The sequence below is a fragment of the Notothenia rossii genome (genome assembly GCF_949606895.1).
Source record: "Notothenia rossii genome assembly, chromosome: 1".
In the NCBI taxonomy this organism is placed as follows: Eukaryota; Metazoa; Chordata; class Actinopteri; order Perciformes; family Nototheniidae; genus Notothenia; species Notothenia rossii.
The window spans coordinates 92,919,946-92,941,616 of NC_136912.1; the positions used below are offsets into that span (position 1 = coordinate 92,919,946).

The 21,671-nt window shown below is 39.3% G+C and overlaps 1 protein-coding gene across 1 annotated transcript in view; it reads left to right on the forward strand.

Annotated features, from left to right (window-relative positions):
* The first annotated feature begins 5,729 nt into the window (after positions 1 to 5,729).
* tmem131 (transmembrane protein 131) overlaps positions 5,730 to 21,671 on the forward strand; it is a 29,404-nt gene continuing 13,462 nt past the window's right edge. The window contains exons 1-2 of the mRNA XM_079691902.1: positions 5,730 to 6,549; positions 17,746 to 17,866. Of these exons, the coding sequence (XP_079548028.1) occupies positions 6,407 to 6,549; positions 17,746 to 17,866 (264 nt within the window). The 5' untranslated portion in view covers positions 5,730 to 6,406. The remainder of the gene's footprint in view (positions 6,550 to 17,745; positions 17,867 to 21,671) is intronic.

Consider the following 21,671-nt stretch of genomic DNA (forward strand, 5'->3'; position numbering starts at 1 on the left):
GGTTGAGAGGACTCTTTAAAGTAGAGACACTACATACTGATATACACCTGAACATCAGCAGGAGAGGACTCTTTAAAGTAGAGACACTACATACTGATATACACCTGAACATCAGCAGGAGAGGACTCTTTAAAGTAGAGACACTACATACTGATATACACCTGAACATCAGCAGGAGAAGACTCTTTAAAGTAGAGACACTACATACTGATATACACCTGAACATCAGCAGGAGAGGACTCTTTAAAGTAGAGACACCACATACTGATATACACCTGAACATCAGCAGGAGAGGACTCTTTAAAGTGGAGACACTACATACTGATATACACCTGAACATCAGCTGGAGAGGACTCTTTAAAGTAGAGACACTACATACTGATATACACCTGAACATCAGCAGGAGAGGACTCTTTAAAGAAGAGACACTACATACTGATATACACCTGAACATCAGCAGGAGAGGACTCTTTAAAGTAGAGACAATACATACTGATATACACCTGAACATCAGCAGGAGAGGACTCTTTAAAGTAGAGACACTACATACTGATATACACCTGAACATCAGCAGGAGAGGACTCTTTAAAGTAGAGACACTACATACTGATATACACCTGAACATCAGCAGGAGAGGACTCTTTAAAGTAGAGACACTACATACTGATATACACCTGAACATCAGCAGGAGAGGACTCTTTAAAGTAGAGACACTATATACTGATATACACCTGAACATCAGCAGGAGAGGACTCTTTAAAGTAGAGACACTAAATACTAATATGAACCTGGAAATGAGCAGAGAATCATCATAATCACAAGAAAACATTGTTAAAGTTTGGTTGTAATGCGATGTCAATTAGGGAAAGCAGGATGCAAAGATCAGACCCATATGACCCCGTCAGCTCTCTGCAACGTGTGCTGTTAGAGAGAGGCTTCCCTGACAACATGTCACTGTGTGTGTGTGTGTGTGTGTGTGTGTGTCACCTGTTGCTCCACCACAAAGTGAACCTGCCTTCTGCCACAGCTACTTGGGAGAGTTTAGATTTAGCCGGACCGCCCGCAGAATGAGCTAATGTGAGTTTGTAGGTCTTGACTCACACTGACTTGTTAACGGTGGAGTTTCTCTGGAGAGTTTTCTTTCCTCTGTGCGATGCAAGGGTTTAAAGACGGAGGGTTTGTGTGTATGTACACAATGTAAAAGACCCCTGAGGTTATGGTGTTATTTGTGACATTGGGATATGTAAATACAAATGGTAAAGTGCTTTTTAAAAAATATCTTTGAATTCGTACGATTCCGTTTCATTTTTGTTTTTTTATTCCAGGCTTTTTTTTTTTTCCCCATTATACCTTTTGGTTCAGTTTTATAGATATGTTTTGGATTTTCTTTAAAGTGGACCTATCATGCTACATTTGAATAATATAGTGTAGGACCATACCTATATAAGGCATATTTATACTTTTTATTTTTCAAAATACCAAACAGATCATGCATTTTAGCCATTCCTCATTTCCCTCAATGTAACACTGTCTTTGCATCATGGGCTGATTCTGTGAGAACAGCACCATCTACAGGCCTGGCATATGTACTACAGCGTCTCCAGCACTTTCCAACGGCAATGTCCGTGGCTGTCTCCTCCTGATTGGTGGAGTTGGCCCAATAGCCGTAGCGCCACTTCTGTGACGTCATAGAAGTGTTCAAATCTGGATCAGTCTGTATCAGATCCGTTGCAGCCCCTTTTTTAGAGATTTGGGTATGGAGGAAAATAGAGAGGGTTGTGTTTTCTGACTCTTGGTGAGTTCCCTGGAACACCGGGGACACATATTCATCTATAAAAGACGTACAAAAGTGCATTTTGCATGATAGGTCACCTTTAATATTTGATAGCTTTCTTTAAATATATTTGTAGTCTGGAACAAGCCTGGAGGAATCACGAGCATTTTAGAAGTCATGTATTGTGTTGGATATCCTCAGGCTAAATATGAACAAGGCAATTTTACAAAAATGTGTCCTCAGACGACTTCCCACAGAGCCCCACCAACACAGAGAGAGAAGCAGCACTTAACGTTTGTATTTGTTTATTAAAGTCAGGTCAATGCACATGAACTAACATGAACTCTTGACTGCATCATGTAAATGGGCCACATTTAGCCATAGAGGCTAATTTCCAGCAGGTTGATGGCGTTAAAAAAAACATATTATAAGAAACATATAAGCACAATTGAGTCAAGATTGCAGCACTTATGAAACGCATACACCGATTAAAAAGGCCTTCTATACAAACCTATTAACACACAACACACAAATTCACATTTCAAATGATTGGGAAATTGCAGATTTTTTTAAAATTGCGTCCACATTTGAGCACATTTCGTAATACTCTCAGATGATTCTCTTTAAAAAAAAAATCATATTGTGCAATTACCCCCAGTACTAACGAGTGTCTCTGGTTACGTCACATTGCGTCCTTGTGTTCAGGATTGCTTTAATGCCTCGGTACAAACACAAGAGTGCTCTCGGAGCTTAGAGAACAACAACAACAACAACAACAACAACAACGCCTAGCTAATAAGTGGATAATGAGCCTGCTTTAATGTCTGCATCCTGCACAGGTTTTGCAGCGATATGTTAAGGCAACGTGTCGACGACCAACAGGTAGAACAGCTCGAACAAGAGCGCACCGTTTCCAAGAAAAGAGACGTGTAGCAGTTTCACATTTTTCACACATTTGTTTTGGTGTCGTGGCTTCTGCCTGAAATCAATACAGTGTCCTCACTTTACACTTTTGTGTGTTTTGTCAGCGTTCAGCCTTTCATGTCTGTACAGTATGTTCTAATCCATAAAAGGGTTATCTCCCACAGGCATAGCATGACCACTCCCTCCAGTTGGGGGGGGGGGGGGGGGGAAGGGTATTTCTGCAGTTTGACTCACTGTGGTGTTTCAGTTTTTTTTTTAAATCTTGAACTTCCCCTTTTGTGTGTGTGTGTGTGTGTGTGTGTGTGTGTGTGTGTGTGTGTGTGTGTGTGTGTGTGTGTGTGTGTGTGTGTGTGTGTGTGTGTGTGTGTGTGTGTGTGTGTGTGTGTGTGTGTGTGTGTGTGTGTGTGTGTGTGTGTGTGTGTGTGTGTGTGTGTGTGTGTGTGTGTGTGTGTGTGTGTGTGTGTGTGTGTGTGTGTGTGTGTGTGTGTGTGTGTGTGTGTGCTCCATTACTTATTATCACTCGGTGTTCTTTAGTAAGGAACATTTTCCACAGGAACTGAAATTCTTTTTTTGTGCATTTGAGGAATACCTCCCTATAAAGTGATCCTTTGTTTGTCTTTGACTCACCCTCCGTTACTCGGAGGAAACCTCTTCAATAAACAAATAATCAAACAACTAAAAAGAAGTCATGAAGAAAATGGACACGCATTTAACCGTGGCTAAACTATATTTAAAAGATCCGTTTACACACTCTCTCATAACTTGTATATCAAGTCTCATTTGTCCAGTCATACACTACTTCACTCACGCATGACGTTGCTGTTCAACACTTTTGCATACACACTGTCAGTTGCTTCTAGTGCATGCGAATCAGAGTGTTTGTATGTTTTTTATCAACATAATGTTCATTTATTTCAATTCTTAAGACTTATTTTTGTATGTTTTTGATTCTTTATTCACCGTGGAGACGTGTGATTAAGCCAACATTTGCTTCACCAATTCAAGGTTAAACAGGGTTCATTATAGATAGATACAGTCAGAGATGATTTGCTAAACAAACAACGTTGTTTATTGTAATTAAATGTTACTGCATGGTAGCTCAGTGCAGTCCAAAGTAATCACTGATAAAGAGACACCTTTTATCCTAAAACAGACACAAAGAACTCATCAATGTTCAATAGATAGATAGTTGTATGTATAACGATAGATAGTCAGATTCTGTATTAGAAAGCAACACCCAATGTTTATGTTCATTGTTATGGTACAGCATGGTAGCTCAGTGCAGTCCAAAGGTCTAACTGATAGAGACACGCCTTGATAAATAAACACACGAAAAGAACGCACCAATGTGAAATACATGGATAGATAGATTGATAGATACTGTATTAGAAAGCAACACCCAATGTTTATGGTAATTGTTATTAGAGATGATCCGATCACGTGATCGGGGATCGGAGCCGATCACGTGATTTTCAAAAGATCGGAATCGGGAGAAAAAAATCGGGGATCGGGATTTTTAATTTTTAAAATTTTTATTCAATATTACAAAACAAAAATGACCATGTTCAAGTCTTAAAGTCATCCTGAGGCCTTAGTTGTGGTTTCAAATGACAGAACATCATGTATGTGTTGCTTCTTTGGGGCTTGTTTTCCTGGACCTGCTTATTTCTCTCTAATCTGGCAACAGAGTGGGCGCAGTGTCTAATTGTAGCAGTAAGCTAACGAGTACTGATAAGCTTTATTTTGTTTTGATCCAATGCTGCACAACTGAACTGATCCAATGCTGCTGTGAAAGAAAGAAGCTATATCCATGTTGGATAGAATATCCAATTTAAATTAAAAAATCACCTTAAGGGACAACTTGAATCCTTTTTTTCCTCTTAATGCATTGAATAAAGATCGGATCGGGAAAAATCGGTATCGGCAAATTGTCAAAATCAAATGATCGGAATCGGATCGGGAGCAAAAAAAGGTGATCGGGACATCCCTAATTGTTATGGTACAGCATGGTAGCTCAGTGCAGTCCAAAGGTCTAACTGATAGAGACACGCCTTGATAAATAAAACCAGACAAAAAGGAAACACATTAAAGTGAAATAATCCCCCCCCCCCCAGACGATGACTTTGTGGTGACGTATTCCTTTAAGGTGACAGTGGACACAGTGCAGGTCTGAGGCCAAGAGGCTCTGCTCCTCCAGTTACTCCCTGACATTCAACACATTATCTCTGAAGCGCCCGGGGCCAAGAATTCACAGCCAGGATCCGTCTGAATCCTTAATCCTGTGAGAATTGTGTCAGCGGTCGTTGTATTAATGTGAGAAGTGAGGGCAGGAGAAGCAGCGCACGATGGTCCCTGGGCTCTGTGTGGATTCCCGTCGGGGCCTCAGGGGACGGAAACCCGGCCCTTTTCTCTGCTATCGGAGCGCGCCACACCTTTTGTCTGCGCTGTGTACACGTAGGCCTGGTAGTAAAACGGTGGAATTGAACTCTGGGTAATTGCCTGACCCTGGGGTGATGTGAGAGTAATTACACGTGAGTGAGCTTCTCGTGGATAGCCTCTGGTGCAAGAAAGAAAAAGCGCGAGGAGTTTTTTAAATGTTTCATCTGTAGTGCTTCCTTGCATTTAGTGTTTAGTTTGTTTGTGCTTACATGGATCAACAGTTCAGCTTTTAACGCCCATTTCTAGACAGGTTAAAGTACACAAGAAAATGCCTATGCACATTTAGTAATCGGGATAATAAAAATAACGTAATGCATTAATAAATAAATATGAATTGAAGATATAAAAATCAAATATATTCACTCAAAATTAATTAAAAAAAAAAATACAAGTACCGGTATACATAAAAAGGTGTGAAAAATAAATAAAATTAACTCAATAAAATTAATAATAATAATAATAAAATATAATAATAAATAAAATAATAAAATAAACAAAACTAAATAATAATAAAAATAAATAATAATAAAAATAAATAATAATAATAATAACATTTAAATATATATATTTAAAAATGCCATACTCATCTAAATCTGAAATATTTTTGGGCTATTTTTATTTGTTTAATCGTCACTGGTTTGACTTCTTTATTGGTGCATTAAAAAAAAAGTGTGTGTGTATAAAATATAAAAACTTGAAGGCTTGTAAAAAGAAACCCAACTTATATATAATTGAAACTAAATACAACGGTATATGTTTGCCACCAATTCACAAACGGGACTTTAAAAAATAGTTTGAAATATAGAAAATATACTTTGCAAACAACAGGTTTTATAGTTTGTTCTCGGTAAGAATTGAGGTGTTGGCACGGTTATGAGCCACACCTGCATCGCTGAACAATTTCTGTTTCGAGGAGATTTACATAAAGGCTCTCATTACAGTTCTTCTGTTGCGCATCTCATGGAGGAGCAGCTTCCCTTTAGAGGACGGCCCTCTCTATTGTTCAGATCCACCTGTTGCTGAACAGGTTTGGCGGGTTTACGATTAGAGTGTGACTCCGACTAGTCACCGATGCTCACAAGTAGTTTTCCATCGTGTGAGAGTAACATCGTGCGGAGACGGGCTTTGATTTTTTTATTCTAACCATGGATATTCATGGATATTTGAACACATGGGAATAATGGAGTCGTCCCATGGCTGTCTTAATGTGTTAACAAAACAAGCCTCAGTGCAGACTGTTGTGTCTTGTGTGTTTACTCATTTGTTTAGATGCACACAAACATGGATATTTTTATTTTCCCTCGTCTTCTGTTGCTGTTGTCACATCTTCCTGTGTTTCTCAGCACGTCCCCGCAACGTGGGAACTGCCGCCCTATACGGTTCGAACCTCCAATGTTGGACTTTCACGAACAGTGAGTATTTCATTTATTCTTTTTTAACACTTCATTCATTGGGTTTTCCCACACATAACACAATTTCCTTATACATGTGATGTTTTGTTTCTTTCCGTTAAACGTCAAGTGGGAAATAAGTATGTTTGTGTTTCTCTTAGTATCCTAACATACTGTTATGTTTGGCTGTAAAAAAAAAAAAAAAAAAAAGTATTATTATGAAGGGCAGACCATCTATTTGTATTTATTTTGTTTTTTTTAGAAAGGGGCATGTCACATAAAATTGTATTCTTCTCCCTTCTCCTTTTCGCTCAATGGTGTTTTGGTAGTCATGTTTTGTGGCAATTATTGTACATTTGGTTTTGCATGCCATGAGCGGGACAAATGAAATGAAATAACAGGAGAACATGTGTGGGGGCGTAGTGGGTTGTCGTAGGTGTTGGGATCAGGGTGTCACAGGTTCAAACCCCACTGCAGTCAGCATGTCGTTGTGTCCCTGAGACACTTCACCCCAAATTGCTCCTGTGGGGATTGCCCACAGTATTGAGTATGCAAGTTGCTTTGGATAAAAGCGTCTAACATGTAATGTAATGTAACACACAGAGTACAAATGCAGGTGCTATATTCAAATAAACCAATAATGACAAGATAATAACATAAAAACACCATTACACTAATTTCGTTTTTGTTTAATCAGTATTTTTTTATTTCACACTGTTGGAGTCACTTTCTATAATTCATTTGGAGCCACCTTCTGTAACGCCCTGTCCATTGTGCTTTATAAACACACTTATTATTCATCACAATCACCCCATAGCCGGTGTAATTATAATTATAAGCACTCCTAAATATTCACACTTCATTGCAATAATCATTATATTACCACGAATACATTTCAAGCATTATAGTCACTATACATCAAGCTGCTTTTCAATCTATATCCATGCTCATTGTTTGATTTAAATACAGATTATAATGCATTATTAAACTTTATATTGTATTCCAGTTATGGGAGTTATAATAGGATATGAGCCTTGCTACAAAATACAAAATAAAATCCAACAATTATGAAGTGTTAGGATATTTAACCTTATAAATCCTTTAAAATGGGTTTTGGATTTTGTTATAACGCATTATTTATATCTTTGACTGCTTATATCTGTTCTTATATCTTCTTATAGCACTTCATAAGTATTTTTATAACACAATCATTACAATCGTTATGAAAAAAAAAAAAATGACATTATTGCAATAATTTTCCTTATTGTTTATTTCTTTCAAACAATCTATTTTTTTTAAGCATTATAATCATTATACATGGATCTGTTTATAATTCTTTCTTTGTGCGTTAGTAAAGTAAAACATCTGTTTATAATACATTAGAAAAAACTACTATATGAAATATGATATGATCCTTGCAACAACAACAATATCAGGCAGTGACTGTCAATCATGAAGTCTATGATACTAAATAATTATAAAATGCTTCATAAAGATTTTTCCCAAGAAGTATCATTTAATTATAGAAACAAATGGTTGTACAGTGCTATAAGCAGATGACGGCACATTATACGTTTGTTTATAATGCATTTTATACATGGGCGTCAGAAAGTCTTACCTATGTTGCAATAATTTGCCCTTTAGTTATTTTTCCTTTTTCAAATTAATCTCATTTCAGTCAGACAACTCACGTGTTTCTTTAACATGTTTGTTTATTAGAAGCAGCATATAGTTGAGTTTGGCGACTAGGCTCTGGCCTCATCACTCCACAGATATACATAGCACCATGAGTGATGATTAAATAACTAACCCCCGAGCCTACAGGTGGAAGCTGGGGTGGAAGCTGGGGTGGAAGCTGGGGTGGAAGCTGGGGTGGAAGCTGGGGTGGAAGCTGGGGTGGAAGCTGGGGTGGAAGCTGGGGTGGAAGCTGGGGTGGAGCTGGGGTGGAGCTGGGGTGGAAGCTGGGGTGGATGCTGGGGTGGAAGCTGGAGTGGAAGCTGGAGTGGAAGCTGGGGTGGAAGCTGGGGTGGAAGCTGGGGTGGAAGCTGGGGTGGAAGCTGGGGCAGCAAGCAACAGCGACGTGGAAGTAGCTGCAGCAGTAGAAGCAGCAAGCAATGCATAGAGAGAGATCTGTCAGGTTAAATAGAGCGGCATATTAAGGAGACTCTGTTTGGTTGGTTGTAGAGTGGCAAGGGGCGTTATGTATGAATGCAGCATGAGTGCTCGAGTTGACTGCCTGAACTAGCTCACAGGCTTCGCCCCATTTAATGGACACAGTTTCATTTCAAACCTTTATTTAACCAGGTAGGTCCCATTGAGACCATTGATCTCTTTTTCAAGGGAGACCTGCAGCAAGTAGGCAACACATGAAACGTAAAACAACATAAACCAATAAAGGACATCATATTTACAGGGCTACATTTACATACCTATCGACATGTACAAGTAACAACAGTATCAAACAGCATTGCACCTAACTGAGCTTTGAAAACATGCAGTGGAACCAAATTGCAATTATTTTTGCAGACTGTTCCGAGCAAGAGGAGCTGTGCACATAAAAGCTTTCTTCCCTAAGTCAGTCCTTGCACTTGGCACATGTAGCAAAACCACATCATGTGATCTCAGGCAATAGCTACCTGCAACTCTCTGGCCGTTTCTCAATGTCGAGTACACATGCTGCAGAGACACTATTTTTAAAGTATACTACGTCATCGAGTGGCTCCGAATGCTGGCATTTAAACAGTCCTTCTGCGCCACTCGATGACGTAGTATACTTTTAAATAGTGGCTCTGCAGCAGGTATACTCAGAGGGCAGATGTAAGAAGGGAGTTTACCCAACATGGCTTTGTTTATGAACTAGGGATGCCAGAAACTGACCATGATCAAATTCGAAAATCGGACAGCCCCCCCCCCCCCCCCCCCCCCCCCCCCCCTGCGGTCTGCGCAGCCTGCGGTGCTGGCTTCCTCCAAGTTTACAGTAAAACAAACTGGTGGTGTGGCCAATTACAATTATTAATACTAGACTCTATTATTAGCATTAGTCTATATTTTGGTTGAAACTAAGCCGGGAAACAAAAAAAAAACATAAATAATAATAAAAAAATATATAAATAAAATCGATTTTTCAAAAATAATTTTCGCTTATGGAGACTGTAATGAATATTCGAAAAATTGAATAATCGCTGGCATCCCTAATATGAACATGTACCAATGACTGAGCCTCCGTACAGTTAGTGAAGGCATACAGGGTACAGTAATGAGTAAGTGCTTTACAGTTAGTAACACATCTCAATATTTGATCAAAAGCATCATCTAATTAATAATTAAACAACATTTTTAACACCCAGTGGACAGTTTACTGCTCACACAGTCTGTCCTATAGCTAAGATGTTGGGTTCAGCTCAGGTGAAACACATCGTTGTGTCAACAGTAAATGGATCACTGAGGAAGCTCTTAACTCCGGGGCCAGACCCATTGGACCACATTCCTCCCTGCCACTGGTTCACACCCATGAAGCAGCTTTTAATGTTATTTATTGAGCAATGTTTGGTCTGGCAGAGTTCTTAGTCAGGTATTACCAGATCATCATCACAAAGCAGCAACACACTCATCACTCAGGTGATCTAAAGTCAATTTATTCTGAGGTTGGGCCAATAAGAGACGAGCACAACGACACACCCCTCCAAAGAGAAAACATGGCTCTGAGAAGCATAGAAACATTGAGAGGATATTAAACTGGCTTGTATAAATGTCAAAATGTGTGAAGTCCAGGAACTAACACGTTCAAATGATATCTAATATCATACATCGACATATGGGTTCAAATTAAGATGTAACCTCGATTTATATTAACCTGTTAAGCCCCAAGCCTGTTTCTCAGGTCTCAGGCTCGAAAATGACATTCCCAGAACAAATGACCATAACTACACTTCTAAAAGGGGAAAATTAATAATCTTTTTTCTCAAAGTAATGATAAACCTGTGAGTTGGATGTAGAAAAGTCAGAATCAATATAGATGTTTTTTATTTTAAAGGAAATTCAGATTGAACATGGTAAAAAAATGTAAATTATAGTGTCCGTCCCAAAAATATTTTTTACTTATAGTGAAAACCACCCTCGGATGATGGTAAGGTAGACTAAAAGCTTTAGGAATCCAAAGTACAACATATAATAAGTGCCCTGTATCAAGATTGATGCAAAACCAGTGAAATTTGACCTTTTTAGAGAGATTTAGCAAAAAAAACTCAACCTCTGAGGCGATTTGGTTGGAAATGGGCGTTTTTGCCGTTTCTCTTGAACCCATTGGTCGATTTTGGTGATTGACATCTCTTTTTAAAGATGAATCCATAAGAGTAACAGGATATGAGTAAATGTGACTGTCCACCACTGCAATTGATCTGGAGATAACAGAAACATTATATATATAGTCTTATTACACAGCTTAGTTGAATACTTGATTCTGATTGGTCAATTCAGAACATGTGAGACGTGTTTCATTTTGCTGTTTTCTTTCCCTATAGAGTAGTGCAGTGATGATGTATTAAATGTATATGTAGATAATCTCCACACAGGGGGTCCGCGGGGTCTTAAAAACTATTACAAGTTGATAAATCAATTTAGCGAAAATGAAGGTTATTAAAAAGTATTAAAGGGCATTTTCCAAGGTGTTACATTTTGTAGCTTGTTTTCAATAAGTATATAAATGGTCCAAAGAGGTTGTATTCTACAGTCTGCCTGAATGTAATCATTGCGTAGGTGTGTAGTGTGATTCTGTGTACTTTATTTATGGCATCCCGTTGGATTTCACGTCATCTGAACAGGACATCTCACGCTCACTGCTTGATAGCGCGAAGGTCCGTTTACTCCGGTTGCTAAGCAACATCGTTATGGGGGAATGCAAGTCTGCGTCCAAATGGTTGGAAGATAAGGAGGAAGGACAATCAATACTGTATATAGTCAATGTGAGATAAAGTGTGTCGCCGAGGTAACCGGTTAACTCCAAGTGGAGATGAGGTCTTAAAATGTATGGAAAGGGTCTTAGAAAAGGTCTTGAAAGGTGTTACATTTGACTTCAGGATTCCTGCATATACCCTGCTATAGCAACCAGGTTCAGCAGGAAAATCTCCCACATATTAGCACCACGTTGTGATTCACTCTCCAGAAGTAAAAAAAGCTAACTCTAGGCTATGAAGGAACTCCCCAACACCTCCGCTAAGCCAAAGGCAGTCTCCTGTCGGCATGATGACGTTTTGTCACCTTTTTTAATCACTTGTTAGCAACCACTTTTATGACAAGGAATCCTCGGAGTTGGGCAATTACTGACGTATTATATGTCGTAGAACTACATTTGAAAATCTCTAAGGAAGGCTTGTGTTAACCACAGACACTATTTCAGGCGTCTGACCACAAACACATTTTTAAAAAACGCTCCCAGGTTTAAGACTTGTTTCTACACAACTCTATTTTAAATATTTAAGAGGGGTTCCAACTAATGGGCTAAGAAACGGTTGCCAGTTTCTCAAAATAGTTGCTTCTTCACAACCTGGCAACAGTTACTGTCGAGCCCTGCAGGAAAGTGCAAGCTAGAAATGTCCAATAATTTTTATTAAAACAATTTAAGATAAGGTAAGATGAAACTTTATTTATCCCCTTAGGGAAATTCAGACGTTTATAGCAGCAACCGGGTCAGAGTTAGAAACAGGATTCACACAAGGACAAAATAGAACATCAGCAGGAGAGGACTCTTTAAAGTAGAGACACTACATACTGATATACACCTGAACATGAGCAGGAGAGGACTCTTTAAAGTAGAGACACTACATACTGATATACACCTGAACATCATCAGGAGAGGACTCTTTAAAGTAGAGACACTACATACTGATATACACCTGAACATCAGTAGGAGAGGACTCTTTAAAGTAGAGACACTACATACTGATATACACCTGAACATCAGCAGGAGAGGACTCTTTAAAGTAGAGACACTACATACTGATATACACCTGAACATCAGCAGGAGAGGACTCTTTAAAGTAGAGACACTACATACTGATATACACCTGAACATGAGCAGGAGAGGACTCTTTAAAGTAGAGACACTACATACTGATATACACCTGAACATCGGCAGGAGAGGACTCTTTAAAGTAGAGACACTACATACTGATATACACCTGAACAGCAGCAGGAGAGGACTCTTTAAAGTAGAGACACTACATACTGATATACACCCGAACATCAGCAGGAGAGGACTCTTTAAAGTAGAGACACTACATACTGATATACACCTGAACATCAGCAGGAGAGGACTCTTTAAAGCAGAGACACTACATACTGATATACACCTGAACATCAGCAGGAGAGGACTCTTTAAAGTAGAGACACTACATACTGATATACACCTGAACATCAGCAGGAGAGGACTCTTTAAAGTAGAGACTCTACATACTGATATACACCTGAACATCAGCAGGAGAGGACTCTTTAAAGTAGAGACACGACATACTGATATACACCTGAACATCAGCAGGAGAGGACTCTTTAAAGTAGAGACACTACATACTGATATACACCTGAACATCAGCAGGAGAGGACTCTTTAAAGTAGAGACACTACATACTGATATACACCTGAACATCAGCAGGAGAGGACTCTTTAAAGCAGAGACACTACATACTGATATACACCTGAATATCAGCAGGAGAGGACTCTTTAAAGTAGAGACACTACATACTGATATACACCTGAACATCAGCAGGAGAGGACTCTTTAAAGTAGAGACACTACATACTGATATACACCTGAACATCAGCAGGAGAGGACTCTTTAAAGTAGAGACACTAAATACTGATATACACCTGAACATCAGCAGGAGAGGACTCTTTAAAGTAGAGACACTACATACTGATATACACCTGAACATCAGCAGGAGAGGACTCTTTAAAGTAGAGACACTACATACTGATATACACCTTAACATCAGCAGATATGTTTTAATGAGTTCACAGATTTGGTGATGTAGTTTACTGTTGAGCTGAAACTAGATCTGAGGGATGAATACAATGTGGTTTTCCCTCAGCCTTGTGGATGAATTTGAATTTAAATGTCAGTGGCATTATTGCTATGTTTCCCTGTGGAACACCCTTACAGTATGAACAGCATGTCATTTGATTTGTCCTATAAAAGCCTGCAGATTTTAAGGTGTTACTACTTAGACAATTCAGTTTGTATCAAAAAAGCCTGGAGTTTTTAATACAGTGTGCAGATCGTTATGTCTGATTTCACTACCTTCTGTTGCTTCTAACCCTTCAGTCATTTGAAAGTTATCTCCGTTTTAAATGTGAGCGACGTTAAGCCGGGTGCAAATGTTTTCAGTAGCCTTCACCAGAGCCTCTTTACAAACTCACAGCGAGACATGCAACCGCCTGAGCTACTTCCTCAATAAACAATCACCTTATCAGCTGCAAATGTTTTCAGGGCATGAAAATGAAACCTTGAGAAAGTCTCCCCCCTCTCTCGAACACACTGGACAGGAGGGATTAATGTAGATAGAGGCTAAACATCTCCTAACATGTTTTTGTTAAACTTCGGTATGTTAAAACCTTGACCCCGTGTTCACATGTTTTTGTGTCTAAGTAGATAACGGCAATACAATTTTAGAAAGTGGTCGAGTAGGGAGTGAGAGCAAACAGACTGCAGTTTAATCTTATCTGCAATTCTGCACGTCAATGTGCGTCCGTTAAACATTTGTTTTTGCCACTAACAAGCTCAGATTGTCAGTATAAGATTACGGTATTATGACAAGGACTCTTCAGAGAAACAAGTTTTTTTTCTTTACCTTTTCTGTCTCACCAAGTCTCGTTCTGAAACCTTGCGTCACATTCACACTATTTGAAAATAGGCTACACTTCCTGTTAGTGATACACACTTTGAACTGATACACTCATATTTTCACTCATTTCGGCCGATTGCAGATAAACGGACATACTTAATTTAGCCTGATTGTAGAGCAAGTCTCTCCTGTAGTGGAATAATAATGATATTCGTAGTATTGGGAGGGATGAAGCCCTCTTTAATGGTCACACATACAGCATTAAACACAGTGAAATGTGTTCTCTGTTTAGTCTAGGAGTCTAGTACCAGGAGCAGTGGGCAGCTATTGTACAGCGCCCGGGGAGTGAGGGGGGAAGGGGGGTGTCCGGTGCCTTGCTCAAGGGCACCATGGCAGGAGGTGAACTGGGACCTCTCCAAGTGGCAGTCCACACTCCATATTTAGGTCTGGTCGGGGACTTGAACCGGCGACCCTACAGGTCATCATCAATACTCAATCAGACACTAAACCACAGGAAAGGTTAAACATTTTTTTTACCCCTTTTTAAGATGATGGACCCGTTTACGTCGGCCTTACTTGTAATGGAGGAACCAAACATGTCTCTTTACTCATTTTGTTTTAAGAGCCATAGAAGTTATTTTTAAGGGGTTAATCTACTTAACTCAAAGTATTAAAGAGGCCCTATTATACTTCTTTTTTTTGTTGTATCTTTCCTGTAGTCTGTTTTATAGGTTTTTGCGCATGTAAATGGTCTGCAAAAGCAAAAATCCCAAAGTTCCCTACAAATATGAACCTGAAAATGACCATACCAGGGCTCCGTTTAATCACAGGGGACATTCAGTAGCTTTTATTCTGAAGCCATGGTAACTTTGTCGTTGCGTAAGTTTACATTTGCAACCAGGAAGTATCATCAAAACGACTCAAGTTACAAGTCCCTACGAGTAGATGTTCATACCAAATGCAATCACAGGGGACATTCAGTAGATTTTATTCTCAAGCCATGGTAACTTTGTCGTTGCGTAAGTTTACATTTGCAACCAGGAAGTATCATCAAAACGACTCAAGTTACAAGTCCCTACGAGTAGATGTTCATACCAAATGCTGCCTGGAATGAAGGAAATAGTTTATAAAGCATCTGGATGTTGTAAGCCAGAAAAGAAAGGTACAGTTAATGTTTTACACATGCAGAACAACTCGTACGGTCCTTAACACTGAATTAATAAACTAGGGTTGGTGACCCAGAGGATTTGAAGGTGAATCATTTATCACAATGTGCTTTATGTTTGTTGTTTTAAGAGAAATACTCTGTAAAGGAAGAAAACCTCAAACCTGTTTCCTATCTCTCTTTTGGCCTAGAGAAAATGTTTGACTTTATTAGAGTTAAATTCCTCAGGGAAAAAACATGTTGTCACCTTTTTAGTTTCGGTAGCGTCATCCTCCGTTGAAATCTAAGACCCCGTCTACACGGAGACGAAAACGAACCGAAATCAAAAAAGTCTTCCGTCCAGACGGAATCGGCTCAAGAAGCGTGTCCGTCCACTAGGCATGGGAATTTGAAAGCAAATGTATATTTGAATATTCGACTCTCAAAAAAACTGTTAGGGTAACGTAACCCTATTACAACAGAGATCAACAACCTGTAACAGGGCCATGCACAGAATGCAGCTATTCAATACTCATTCTTGTTTAAGAATATGAGCATGTCTACTCAGGGGAGAGGGGGGTGCGGAGGCGATTCACAATCAAGCCAGCTGTAGAGAAGACCCTCTCAGCTGGAATGTGGGCATAAGATGAGGTTTGAGTCTGCGTGATCTGCGTGTAGGGAGGGGCAGCAGCCATGTCATTAGCTGGAACTAGCTAGATCTGACTGATTTGGACATAAACGCAAGTGAAGTATAACCGGACGCGAGAGAGAGAGATCAGCACCTGCAGCTCTGCCCGCTGTGAGGGACCGGTGAGCGGAGCAACACACACCTTTAGACCTAACACACTTAGCTATGGCTCTGTCGTATACATGGAATTATGTATATTGTAATCAACTTGGGCTCCCCTCCCATTTTTTCGAATATTTGATTAATCGTTCCCATCCCTACCGTCCACACGAAACCGCTGGAGACGCTGTAGTATATATGCCGGGCCTGTAAGTGGCGCTGTACTTCCGCCACAAAATACACCAAAAGCAGCGAATAAGACCTCCGAGCATGGTTGCCATGGTTGCCCTTCTGGTTATTCTCCGCGTGGATTTAGCAACATGTAGTTCATGTAGTTCTCCATGTCCACTTGTTGCTGATGGTTGTGGTAGAGGAGCTGCAGATTTTGCACCAACATCTGTAGCATGGTCAGTAGCGTCTGGAGCACGAATTGTGATCCGCGATTGTTGTTGTTGTTGTTGTTGTTGTTGTTGGCGAAACACATCAGCAATGACGCGGGGGTGAGCAGCAGAGGCGGGGCTATGGCGTCATCAGGAAATGATCGTATAGGGCGTACACACAGAGCCGTTTGCCCCCCCAGAGCGTTTCGTCCGCAGATCTACCCACCTTGGGAGCCGTTATCGTTATCCGCGTTTCCACGTCGGCCTCGTGTGGACGAACCGTCTATACGATAGAGAACGGTAGCCGATACAACCCGTTTCGTCTCCGTGTGGACGGGGTCTAAATTAGCAATCATTAATGTTTACAAATGAAGTACGACACATCAGAAGTTGAGTCAAATCCACATCAAAAATAGGGAAGTTTGGTTCATTTCAGTGAAGCACTTCAGTATACATATCAAAATATTTTATAAACAATAAGTCATAGCTTTTGAAAAAAGTGTCAAACAACAGCGAACTTATGTACTGACGAAAAACATAACATACTTAATTCATAATTGTTTTGATGCTGATAAATGTACATTGTTCATTTATAAAAAGGCCCAGTAAATGAACAAATATTATAATTGTATAAATCAGAAGTTCAGTCGAATCCACATGAATAAATAGTTAGGTTTTGTTTAGTCATCGCTTTTGAAAAATGGACAAACCAAAGTGAATTTCATGTATTTTCTTAAGACGCCGAACAACGTTGGATACATATTTTAAGTACATTAATATTGTTTGAATGTTGATTAATGTACATTTATAAGATCATAATTCCCTTAACCTTTATTGGCGAAGAGGTATATTTCTGTTTCACACCTCTAACCTGTTTCCTGTCTCTCTTGTGGTTTGAAAAAAAGCGTTTGACTTCACAGACGGAACATGTTGACCTGTTCAGTTTTGGCGTCCTCTGTTTGATCCTATCGGAGTTTCTGTTCATATCCATACCTCCTTTCTTTATTATCTTTCATGTACATATGTTGTTGTTTACCTGCTCTCACAAAGGCTTGTTTTCTCTGTTTTGCAGGCCCGTTGGAATGCCAAAAATGGAGAAAGTTTATTTACATAATCCTAGTACAGAAGAAATTAGTTTGATATCGATATCAGCAACAACAGCACATTTTCACGCATCCTTTTTCCAGAATAGGGTAAGTACCTTTCACTCGGAACTCACATTTTTCCACAACAAATCCTTGATCATCTTTCTTCAGAACTTTGCTTCTGCCTATTGTAAACAAGATACTTATGTCAAAGTATTTCCTGTACTATGTGCTTACTTTGTTTTTGCTTTAAACTCGAGTAGACCCCAGTAGTCAGGGACCTTCTTCAAGATCAGACAGCAAGTAATCAGCAGCATAGAGACTGAAAGTAATACTGCAGTGGGAAGTCCCAATGCACACATCACACATGTGACCGCAGCCTAGCAGATGAAAGGCAGACCATAAGGAGACCAAAACAAGATGAAGTAAACAAGATGAAGTTATAGTTACTCAACCTTTAAACATGAATCCCTGTTCTTGGAAACATGATATCTTAGGAACACAACTTGCACTCAAGAACAAACTGATAATAATTAGGTGCACAAAGTTCACTGTGACTTCACAAAACAAGTTGTCGACTTTTAGTTTAAAACTCTTATGCTAATTATGACAATTTAACACAGATCTCTAAAAGCCTGGGTCCACATTTTAGCGTGACGACAATATACTGACAACTAACACCACTCTTACCGCCGTTGTTAATAGACTGCTTTTGCACCTCTGACTCATGTTATCTATTTGTTTGACATTCTTTTTTTACTATAAACAATAACTGGTGGAAGCTTGTCCTGATATCTGACAGTCAAGTTCACGTTTATAAAAACACAACTGCTTTCTACCGCAAATATCAGAAACAAAATACAACCTTTGCCATATATAGTTCTTCTAAAAGTTAACAGACAATAACTGAGCGAGAGGATGCATCAGGACAATGGGATTTTTTTGTTTTTGACATATTAGCAAATATTAGCCTACAAATGGGCCAATTAACCGTCACACCAAACGAGTGTGGAAAAAAGCCAAAGTAAAACATTTTTAGGCTAACATATACACTGAACAAAAATATAAACGCAACACTTTTGTTTTTGCTCCCATTTTTCATGAGATGAACTCAAAGATCTAAAACATTTTCTACATACACAAAATAATCATTTCTCTCAAATATTGTTCACAAATCTGAAAAAATCTGTGATAGTGAGCACTTCTCCTTTGCCGAGATAATCCATCCCACCTCACAGGTGTGGCATATCAAGATGCTGATTAGACAGCATGATTATTGCACAGGTGTGCCTTAGGCTGGCCACAATTAAAGGCCACTCTGAAACATGCAGTTTGGCTTTATTGGGGGGGTCTGGGGGGGTCCGAAAACCAGTCAGTATCTGGTGTTAGGGTTAGGGTTAGGGTTAGGGTAATGTTGTGAATCGAGTGGCCTGTGTTCGTCGTCCATAACATACGCCTGCCCATACCATAACCCCACCACCACCATGGGCCACTCGATTCACAACATTACCCTAACCCTAATCCTAACACTCACACCAGATACTGACTGGTTTCCGGACCCCCCCAGACCCCCCCAATAAAGCAAAACTGCACGTTTCAGAGTGGCCTTTTATTGTGGCCAGCCTAAGGCACACCTGTGCAATAATCATGCTGTCTATTCAGCATCTTGATATGCCACACCTGTGAGGTGGGATGGATTATCTCGGCAAAGGAGAAGTGCTCACTATCACAGATTTTTTCAGATTTGTGAACAATATTTGAGAGAAATGGTTATTTTGTGTTTATAGAAAATGTTTTAGATCTTTGAGTTCATCTCATGAAAAATGGGAGCAAAAACAAAAGTGTTGCGTTTATATTTTTGTTCAGTGTAGAATAAAGAAACACCAGAAGTTATTGAACTGCAATTAAATCATGGTAAGAAATAAGTAGCCACATTATAAACCAATTGAACATATACAAATGGTCAAAGAAGCAGCTGGTAATAACAATAATACACTGTAAAAAGTACACATTGCTCATATGACTCAAGTGATATTTACAGTGTTATTCCAGAGGAAGTTAAGCAGCAGCCAATCATAATACAACGTGTCTATTTCACAGAGCAGAGTTGTGTGAAGCTGCCTTTACAGGAAAGACCTGTTATGTCTCCTTTAGCACACTTGCTCGCTGCAGACATGATTTGCTTTTTTAATTATCGTTGTGACAAATGTAAGACTGTGATTATATACGTTAGGACTATGTGTTTATGTTTTTTTCACAGCGTGTGCTCGAAGTGTTTAAGTGGTAACATAGTCTAGTCTGTCAGGCATTTATGTGCATGTCAGGGTTAGTTTACAGAGACGTTAAGTAGGAAGGAATTCAGTGCGGTTTTTAAGATAACCTGAGGCCTCTGCTCCTCTGTCACAAAATATGTCTGTACAAATACTTTCTATATTGGGTACAAATACATCTCCAGAACCTTACATTTTAAGAGATCTATTGCTAACTTTGTAAGGCATTCGTAGTTTAGCTAGCTATTTGGTGTATAGGGTTATGTGAGCTTGTCTCTAGATTCAACCATTACTACTCCAACTTGGTCCTGCGAGGGTTTAAACTGCTGAAAATCCTTTTATGGTTATATTTTGAGCGGACTACAGCACGGTCACATGACTTCACGTTAGGGCTCTCGATTATGGCAGAAATCATAATCTCGATTATTTGGGTCAATAATTTATATCACGATTATTAAAAACGATTATCGATTTACTTTGAAAACATCAATTTATTGGAGAAAGAACATTTGAACAGTATGATTTGAACAGTTGATTACCCTGAACTTTAAGTATAACTCAACTGAAAAACCAATACAATAATATTATTATATTAATAATAATAAAATAATCGTTTTATTTCGATTACGTTGTTTTCGTAATCGTTGCAAGCCATAATCGTAATTGCGATTTAAAATACGATTAATTGAGCAGCCCTACTTCACGTCACCACCGCTAAGCTAAAGGAGGCTAATGTTGGGCTATAAAGGAACTACAGCACGGTCACATGACTTCACGTCACCACCGCTAAGCTAAAGGAGGCTAATGTTGGGCTATAAAGGAACTACAGCACGGTCACATGACTTCACGTCACCACCGCTAAGCTAAAGGAGGCTAATGTTGGGCTATAAAGGAACTACAGCACGGTCACATGACTTCAGGTCACCACCGCTAAGCTAAAGGTGGCTAATGTTGGGCTATAAAGGAACTACAGCACGGTCACATGACTTCAGGTCACCACCGCTAAGCTAAAGGCGGCTAATGTTGGGCTATAAAGGAACTACAGCACGGTCACATGACTTCACGTCACCACCGCTAAGCTAAAGGCGGCTAATGCTGGGCTATAAAGGAACTACAGCACGGTCACAGGACTTCACGTCACCACCGCTAAGCTAAAGGTGGCTAATGTTGGGCTATAAAGGAACTACAGCACGGTCACATGACTTCACGTCACCACCGCTAAGCTAAAGGCGGCTACTGTTCGGTGTGATGACGTTTAGCAATCTTTTTCAGACGGTCTTTTTGTTAGAAACCACCTTTTTTCCTTCTACATTTCCTGTGTGCATTTAATTTTTGCCTACCCAAATCCCAGCCAAAAATTAAGTATATCAGTATTCTACCTTTTTAACGAATAGTTGAATCTGTTAATTTAGTTACAATTCAATTCTCCGCTTTAAAAGAACATACATCGAAAGAAAGGCACACGGTGTTATAATGCAAACACAAGATTATAATTTATATAAAATAAACTAAAGATTGTTTCAAGTCGAGTTAAAAATAAAGCAGAGGTTTAATTTGTTTCTGTTCAACAATTTCCTTATGAAAAGCACAATTTCATCATATTTTTTACTTGGAAAAAAATGCAGAGGAAGTTGTTTTTAAGT